The 9,921-nt window shown below is 32.2% G+C and overlaps 1 protein-coding gene across 1 annotated transcript; it reads right to left on the bottom strand.

Annotated features, from left to right (window-relative positions):
* Window positions 1-521: 521 nt before the first annotated feature.
* LOC107818699 (protein RESPONSE TO LOW SULFUR 3) lies at window positions 522-1,222 on the bottom strand. The gene has a single exon (XM_016644731.2). It carries the CDS (start codon window positions 1,079-1,081, stop codon window positions 728-730), a length of 354 nt encoding a protein of 117 aa, XP_016500217.1. The 5' UTR covers window positions 1,082-1,222; the 3' UTR covers window positions 522-727.
* Window positions 1,223-9,921: the final 8,699 nt, after the last annotated feature.

The raw sequence follows: 9,921 nt of genomic DNA on the forward strand, positions 1-9,921 counted from the left end.
ATTGGAGCAAGGACTAAAATTAGCTGTGGAGATGTCATATGCTACTATAGAGATTGAAACAGATTCAACAGATATAATAAAGATGCTTATGGACGAGAAACTAATGCATGTTTACTTAACTGCAGATCATTGATGCACCAACTGAAATCCCCAGTATTGAGACAGATCACCTAGCTAAGGAAGCAGTCAAAAATTTCAAGCCGAATAAATGCTATCACCTTGCACGCCCACCTCTTTTTGTTGAAACTGTTTTGGAAAAGGACATGCAAGGTCTTTGTTTTGGATCAAGACTTCTAAGTACCAGTGTTTGTAATAATCTAGTAACTTTAAACAATAGTAATGTACTATGTAACTTGGGTGTAAGTTTTGCTTATATTAATATATATGCTTCCTTAGCGTTCAAAAAAAAAAAAAGATACCTTATGTATTTACTTTTTTTTTTAATGGACGTAAAAAAAGAGCTGAAGTTAAAACTGGTTAGCTAATAACCAGACCATGCACCGGAGAAAGCTTGAAGAAGATAAAGAGAAACAAAAAATTCCGCCATCACACCTCGGAGAAGAAAACAAGAAGAAGAAAAAAACAAGTTAATGTACACCTCCATTAATCCGAGTGCCTAATCTTTCATCTTTTCATTTGAAACCAACACATAATTTTACAGGCGTACGTACGTGCTCTACCTAGTTTGAAAATGGAGATGAAGCGTCAAACTCCATTTCCCCTACAATCATTGGATACTGGGAACGGTAATAGAAGCTGATTCGAGAAGTTTCTGGGCCAGAGAGAGTTGATCCATCAAATGGATGACGCGTGTCCTGTAAGTCCGAGCCTGATCAACAGCCTCGGCCTCAAGTTCACCGAGCTGAGAGCAAAGTCGCTCCTCAGCCTCCTCCGCCACCCTTAGTCTCTCCCATGTTTTCTGTAATTCCTTCTTCATTTTCTCTTCCCTCTCAATGCTCTTTTTCAATTCTTTCTCCAACTCCTCATTTCTTCTCCTGAGTATCTCACTCTCCGGCACGGCGGAGATCTCCCGGCGATGAGGCTTTGTTTGGTTTGAAGGCACAGCAATTGTCGAAAACATGTTGAAGGAAATAGTAGTAGTTGAGAAAATAGTGGAAACAAATATAGCTATTATTATTATTATTATTATTATTGAGCTTAAAAGAAAGGAATAAAAGGCAGGAGACTGATTTGTGGTTTTACGCCGATATGAAAACAGTTTAGTTGGTGGAGTTTTTATAGACCCAAGATTAACATGTCCAGGTTCAATGTATCTACTTCTATTACAGTTTGCGTTGATATTTTTGTACTGCTACAATTATTGATTCAGCTAAATTTCTTTTTTATTTTTGTAATTCAGGGGCTTATTACGTAATTAGAGAGCAGAGAGTTTTTGTCTTCTTTTTATAGGCACTAGTGCACGCTAGCCACATGAGTATTTGTTTTGGACTCTTACTAATTCAGATTCACATAGAAATCTCATTTATAAGAACAAAATGCACTCTGTCAAAAAAGATGAATTAATTTTCAGAACTTGAATCCGAATACTTAAAATGATGGATGCGCACTCATTTGGTACAAGAAATAAAGAATAATTAATTTTAAAATTAAATTTAAAATAAGTTTATCTAACATTTAATTGGGATAAATTCGTGGTATAATTAATTTTGAAATTTATTATTTGTAGTACTTTTTATCCTCGTAAAAGTATGAAATAATTAATTTCGAATAATTAATTATGGAATAACTTGTTTGTTTTCGTTGAAATGAGTTTTTCAATATAGTGCGTCGTTGGATACGAAATTAGCAGCAAAATAGTGGAGGGGACCAACCTGACCTTGAATTTGTGGACTATATAAATTATTGTGTGTCATTGCGCTGTATATGAATTATGAACGGTGACGGCACAGCGCGCTTCTTGGTATTACTATTCAACTATCCGTCCACTTGGGAAAGACGCAAAAACTGTCCTTGCATATTTATTTCCTCTTTTCCCTAATTTCTTTTATTTTTAATATACTTCTAGAAGAAGAGCCAAATAAGAACAACTAAAATAGCAATTTCTAGGAGCTTTGATTTCCTTTTCGAATCCTCCCTTTATGTTCTTTGTTGGATTTTTTTATATTATTTTTCATTATCATTATATATTTGTCGTTAACGTATTATTTTATTTGACGCTAGATGGAGAAAATTTAGATGATGTTAAAACATATTTAGGATTATCAAAATGATATCGATTGAGATTCTATATGACTAACTTTGCGAGTTTTATATTTAAAAAAAATTGTACTAAGTTTTGTCACAATTTAGTTATTTATTAGGTTATTGTACTCCTCTTTTTATCATTTTTATGTTCTCGTTTTTTGGTTTAATAAAGTTATGTAAATTTGCGCCATCTAAGAGCAAAAATAAAAGTTAGGCATGAGTCCATATTTCCATAATAATTTAAGAAACTGAGATTTCTTGGTGTCTCAACACCCTAAGTTCTAACTAGGGGTAAATGGTTCGGTTCCGTCGATTATATTATTAAATTTTTATGGTATTAATTTTTTTATTTCTATTTTATATAATTAAAAATTAAATTTTCGAAACTATCTCAATCATTTTGGTTTCTCTTCGATATCGATACAATCCAGTTAATTTTTTATTTTTAAAAATATCACGTAAGCAGAATTGCTAGTAAAAGTAATTAAGAACACAATAATACATATATGCACTTGAATAGGACTTTTAATCAAATTTCGTGAAGTATCGTGCTCCACTCATCTGATCGAAAAGGTCTGCAATAAGAGGCATAAGATACTTGTTCTTGATGGTCACTTTGTTCAGCGCTCTATAATTGATGCAAAACCTTAAATTGCCAGCATGCTTCTTCTGAAACAGAACCGGCGCTTCGAACATTTAGAGTTCTTGGTAAACTCCACCATAGTAGGAGAAAGTATTTCGAGCAAGTTCATGCTATGTGAATGAGGCAGCGAGTTGAATATGAGGGCTTGAAGATAACTTTAGAAGAGTGCTTGATAGAGACCTTAATGCTAGTGATAAAGCCTTTCTTTCATAACCAAACGAAATTGTTTAAGGTGAGGATCCAAGACCGATGGGTACAGAATCCGATGGTACTTTTAATTGATCACAAATCGCTTGTTATCGCATTGTACTCCTTTTGTAAGATCAGCTCTTAGATGCGAAAAATCAAATGTTGAAGGGGGAAATGAAATGTCGGATTGAATCGCCGAAGCAGGGTTAAGACGAATAGATTTAAATGACGAAATGAGGTCGTCCCCCCTACATTAGTCAGACTGGAATAAAGCTTACTTGAGGAATTAGGAAGATGAAAGAAAGAAAAATGGAAAAGGGGGATACCCCATAGACCAAAAGGGCATAGATCGATAAGACCCAAGAAAATAAAATACCCGCAGTAGAATCGGAAGACCTTTAGTAGATTGTTTTTAGGTCCACACGGTGAATCAGAAATCTTCCTTACTCCTACAAGCAAGAGTCTCCTAGGATTTTGTAAGGGAAAGGTAGCCAACCTGGGATACATTGCAGCAAGGAATAGGAAAGTGCCTCTAGCAGATTGCCCTTTCTTTTCCTTTCCTGGACTAGGTAACCATTAATGGAATATCCGAGGTAATAATTTTCTCCTTTGTGGAGTCAACTCGTCTTTCCTGAAGCGGAACCCACATATAAATTAGTGTATACATATGCACTTACAGTTACAAATACAAAAGGCGCAATCGAAGCACTAAGATCATAGGGTGAAGGCACATTATCATTACACGATGGGTAAGGTGCGGGGCTACACTCGAAAGACAGATTTGCTAGATTCCGACCTTCCTGTTGCTCTGTATAATCCTATTAGAGGGCAACACAATACTCTAATGATTCCTGCCTTGGTTGATGATGAATTACCTTACTCCCTTTCCATACCGGGTCTAGGGATATAGTCTATTCTATAATATACTCTTCTTCTATCACAGAAATAGCTAAATCGGAAGTTAGGCCCTATAAGCACTTCACTGAAACTAAAAAGAACAACAAGAGCAATACCTCACGGGCTAAAGCAGGAACAAGGGGCGCAAACAGTCTTTAGATGTCTAAACTAAGAAAGACTTACGAACCACTTAGGAAGGATAAGAGTCGTAGCTACAAAGCAAAAGAAGTTGTTAGAGGCGATGCGACGATACTTACCTCAGCCATTCTGGCCGGCATTAGTTACCAGATTTATTCAGTGACAGCCTTAGGATAAGGAAGTCCTTTATTTTCATTTAAGAAATAGGCAGTCACTCTCTCTCTTACTTTCTTTCATTTGGTTAGGTGTGGTAAAGGATTTCGCTCGAAAGAGACTCTTCACCTACTCAATTGGAATGACTATTACCCTTACTTATCTCTTTACTCAGAGAAGTCCCTCTCGCAGCTATTCCCCGGCACTGTGTCTTCTTTCTCCTTACTCTGGGAATGAAGCCGTAAACCGAATAGAATACGAACTTGATTGCCTATTTCATTCGATCTCTGCTCCTGGAAACAAATCAAGATCAAGGATGTTAAAAAGACAGAGTCAACCGATAGATCAAAGAGTCACAAACCTTGTTGTCACCTAATCGATAAATCCCCCCCCCCCCCATCCCCCTTGTGGCTTTAGCCCGCTTCTTGTTACTAAAAAAATTGAGTGCGTATAGAATTGGATCAAGACCAGTAGGTCGGTTCTCTCCCGAGTATCATTAATGGGTCCACAAACTTTTTTGATAAAAAGAAAGGATAGGCTCGGGGACCCCTAATATAATATAATTTGATCACTCCTCTCATACGGACTCTTATTCGATGTCAATCGCTCAGCTTCTTTGTTTAATGAAGGCATATTCCCCCTCAGTGAGACCATTCCTTTGTCTTAACTCGGGCTGAAAATGTAGATTAGCCGCTGATTTCACCCTTTTTGATTTTAAGCTACTTGCGCCTATTGTTTATTGGTCCAATGGCCTCACCGATGGTTGTCCCTCTATTAAAATATTGGGTAAGTGGCGGGGAATTAACCGTATTCAGTACAAGCAGAGTGGAAATTGCTCATACCTTTCAGACTTTGGCATTCGCCTGTCACCCGTAATCCAAAAAGACTGACCTCAATAATGTTCGCAATCATACCTTAGTTCAGGATCTACATACGAGTATGTAGGAGGAGCTACTGCCTTCCTTCTAATCAGTTCGAAGAGAAAAGGAAACAATAAAGGTTCACTTTCATTAGTGCTTCCCCATACACGTATATCGGAGCGAGAGCGAGCGCTAGCTTCCTAAACAAGATTTTCTATGAGGTAGAGGCCCGTCCACGCGAAGCAAGAGGAAATAGGTATAGGCTGGACCAATAAAAGAAAGATAAGGAAAGTGTACAAGATTCCAGTTGGGCTACCTCTGAATGAAGGTGGCGGCGAGGAAGGGTATTTCGAATCTCTATCAAACAGCGTAGCACGGGAACGCGCCAAGCGTAAAGAGTTAGGTATGGGCTTTCTTTCACTACCAGAATCACCATTTGGCAGGGCTATTAGGACTTGGGCCTCTCTCTTGGGAGCGGCATCAAGTACATCTATCTTACCGATTAACCAATTTCTAAACGCTGGAGTAGATCCTAAAGAGATATCACTTCCTCATGAATTTATCTTGAATCGAGATATTTTGGCTCAACTTTATTCCAGTTTGCCGAAGGAACAACCCCATTTTTCACCTTGAATTGGTCAAAATATGCGAAATTTCTTACTTTTCTTGGAGGATTAGAAAGCAATAGAGTTCTGCCATCATATATGTACTTGAATAGGATTTTGGTAAAACTCTCTTGATATCTTAATGTTGAAAGGTAATGAATCGAGGGAATATAAAAGATGGCCAAACTATAGATCTATCCTACTATTGTACAACAACGTAAAAGAAATTAAGCAAAGACGGGAGAAATATAAATAACATGAATTGGAAGATATTAATCGAGTTGGAACTCAAGAATACGGTTGATTAGATGATTAAGAGCACATTTGGATTAGCTGGTTTGAAAGAGCTGATAAGCATTAGGTGCCGAAAACTGATTTAATAAATAAGCAGTTACGTGTTTGGATACAAGTGCTGAAATTGATAATAAAATATTGCAGTATTTGATAAAAAAAATGTTGATAAGCTTTTTCTGTTAAAATAACTTAAATGACCTTAGAATTTTTTACACTTATAAAGGCGTAATTTTTTTCAAAATTTTAAATTCCAGATTGATTCAATTACAAAATATTCTATTTGTCACTTTATTTAATTTTCATACAACATTGATTAGATAAGATAAGTTTTATGATAAATACAATTTATTTTATGATAAGCATATAATCATAAGTTATAATAATTAATAAATTGACAAAAGTTTCTCAGTAAAAATAATAAACCTAAATAGGATAAAATATTTGAAGAGAAACAAACACTATCTTCCACAACACTTAGAAAGCAATATACCAAAAATTTGATATGTCCTCGTTTATTATATACAGTTCAAAGATTAATACATAATCATATAAATACAAATATGCAAAGGAATAAAGAATTTGCTTACCTCAAATAGTAATTGAGAATTGCATACTATGGGGGAGGGGGTGATCAGATTGAAAAAATACGTGAGGCAGTGAGTATCGATGTAGGAGTTTTGTTCTAAAAAGGAATATTTAGGGATAATATAAAATAGTAAAAATCTTGGTCAAACTTAAAGTGCTTATAAGCTAAAAATTAAGTTGTGGGTAACCATCTTACGATTTTTGGCCTGTTTTTGACTTATAAGTACTTGACTTATAAGCACTTTTAACTTTACCAAACGCGTAAATAAGCCGAAAAGTGCTTATAAGCTAGTTTGACAACTTATAAGCTTAACCAAACACCCTTTAGGTACCCAACAAGAAAAATCTAAACAAATGGAAGATATTCAATACCTTGTGATTTTTCACTCAAGATTGTTTGAATACATATGGCTTAGTCACTACTTAAGATCCTCGAACGAATTTAGTTTCAATAGGAATAACATAAAAGGTTCGGAGTTAGGACTTTGAATTTTAATTACTTGTTCGCTTACAACAGTTTTATATTCTCAGGCCCAAAGTAAAAAGTTTAGTGCTTTGTCTTTTTTAAACTTATTAAATAAAATATTTTTTTTAATATATAAATTTATGTGGTAAGGTTTGGTATTATTTCGGATATTATTATAAAATTTAAAATTTATTCTAATTATTTTTGTATAATTATTGATTTATATAAAAATCTTCGATTTTATAAACAAAAAAAAAAACTTAATAATCGGTTTGGTACAATTTAGTTCTATCGGTTTAATCAATTTTAAAAGATACATTGACATCTCTAGTTCTAACCACTCATGCTTTCATTGGCAACTGTAGTGTCATGTGTTTATTGGTCTGAATACCTTTAACTATCATGCCATTAGCAAGATAGACTTCAAATTTTCATTTTCCTGTACTAATTTTGTAACTCGGAATAATTACATACCTTGTTTGACACAATTTTAGACACTTTACTAATTATATTTTTTTCAGCAACACCTTAATTACCAATAATACATTTAGTAAACTTATATATATATACTATATTAAAGGCACGAAAACCCTTAGCGAAATGTCGTTCGTCTTTTTTACCCTTTTTATTAGACAAAATAGTCATTTGATTATTTTTCTAATATTTAAAAATAGTCATTTAATTAATTCCTTACTATTTAGGAATAGTTATTTAATTACTATTCCTATAATACTTATAATTGGCACACATACTAGGAAACATTTTTCGTTCTCTACACAATAGGAAGTTTTTGTCCAACTCTATATTTAGAAGTATTATTAAATTTTTCTTTCTAATTTAGGAGGATCTTTTTTAGTTAATAAAAATTTATCCAATTTACACACAATAGGAAGATTTCAGTTTTTCTTTAGTTAATAAAATTTTAACTAATTCACATACTAGGAAACTTTTGATACTTTCAACTATATTTAAATTTAGGAGTATTAAAATTTCACACTTGAAAAGTTTTTAAATTTTGACTAATTCATGCACACACTAGGAAAGTTTTGATATAAATTTTTGACACTGAATTTTTTATAACTATATTAGATGAAGATGAGCTCTTTGAAAACTTATAAGAGTCTTTTTTTTAATAAAATTTTCACCCAATTTTATATACGCCTGTAATTCTATAAAAAGAAGTTACAATTTCACCTTTTCATCATCATAATTTTGCCTTGTTGGAGCAACAACTACAAAATTAAGGGTTTTAGGTTTTCTTTCTTTGAGCATTTTTTTTACTAGCAGTTGACTTTTGCATTCATGTATTTGTATTAGTAATTGAATTTTGCATGCACGTATTTAACCAATACATCTTATTTTGATATGGATTGTAAAGCTTGATTGAATAGAATCCTTTTTGTATTAGACTGTATGCTTTAACCTTTAGTCAAGTTATTTCTTTTACTATTTTTTCGTGCTCTTATTGGACCCTTTTTTCTGTTTTTAGTTGCTTTTAATAGTTCTTATATTGGACAAAACTGTATTAAATTATTTTTCTTAAAATTTTAAGATTTTGCAATTAACTAAAATTTTAGTTATAATTTTTTTTATTTGAACTACATAGGAAGTCCTAATATTTAATACTCTAAAATCAATTAAGATTTTACCTTATGAAATTTTTAAAAATAATTTATTCACTGGAACTAAAAAGCACGAAGGCCCTAAACGAAATGTCATTTGTTTTTTTACCCTCTAAATATAAAGTTCACACTAGATAAAACAGTCATTTAATTATTTCTCTAATAATTAAAAATATTTTGTTTGATAGATTTCCTAATATTTAGGAATACTCATTTAATTATTCTCCTACTATTTAGGACTTTAATTTTTCTATTCCTTTTAGATCTACAAGTTGTGCCTTTTCAAATTCATGTAGATTTAGTAGTATTAAATTTTATGAACTTTCAATTACCACTAGAAAAATTTCTGAAACTTTGTACCACTTATATGTTTAAGATGATCTTTTAATAAAATTATTGTCACTTTCAAATTCCATTTATTTTTAAACTTATGATGGTTTTTCACTTTCTACCTCCACCTAAATTTAACAGTATTAAATTTTAACACGATTTATCCTAGGAAAGTGACCACTTTGTATCTCCTTTTAGTTTTAGGAGGTTTTTTAAATAAAATTTTGACTCAATTAAATTTCAAGCACTTTCGTTTTATACTAGAAAAGTTTCGATCACTTTGTACTCATTTTAGATTAATTTTTTATAAGTTATTAGGTAAAAAATAAGCACTTTGAACTCCTTTTTGTTTTAGGAGTCTCTATTTTTTTAAAAAAAAAATCTTTATTTATTTTAACTATATATAATTTTACCTTACATAAATCTTTTCCTGTTTCAATAATATATGTAATGCTTCTATAAAAGAAGCTTTACTATTCTACTGTTTTTATCATCGAAACTTACACAATTTTACTTTAGAAAGTGTCAAAAAATTTGCATTGAACAAAATAGTTATTTAATTATTTTTTGAATATTTAGGACTTTAATTGTCTCTTAAATATTTAGGACATCAAAATTAATTAAATTTATGTATTAAATTTTTTTCTATTCTGATTATGTATTATACATTATTTGTAAAAGAAAATCACATTTTTAAATTTAGAAGCTTAAAATCCATATATTACAAATTCAAATTAGGACTTCCAAGTTCCAAGGCACGTAGGCCATATGCCTTGAAATCATACTTTTAGCTTCGAACATCAATTTTAGGTTCAAGGGTCTTAATTATTATAGTTTTAAAACTTTCAAAGCAGATAAACACAAAATATAGTTTCACCTTTCAATCAAATGTTATTCCTCTGATATTTTTATATAATAAAGCAAGTATTAGAAC

Source organism: Nicotiana tabacum, chromosome 6 (assembly GCF_000715075.1).
Source record: "Nicotiana tabacum cultivar K326 chromosome 6, ASM71507v2, whole genome shotgun sequence".
Classification (NCBI taxonomy): Eukaryota; Viridiplantae; Streptophyta; class Magnoliopsida; order Solanales; family Solanaceae; genus Nicotiana; species Nicotiana tabacum.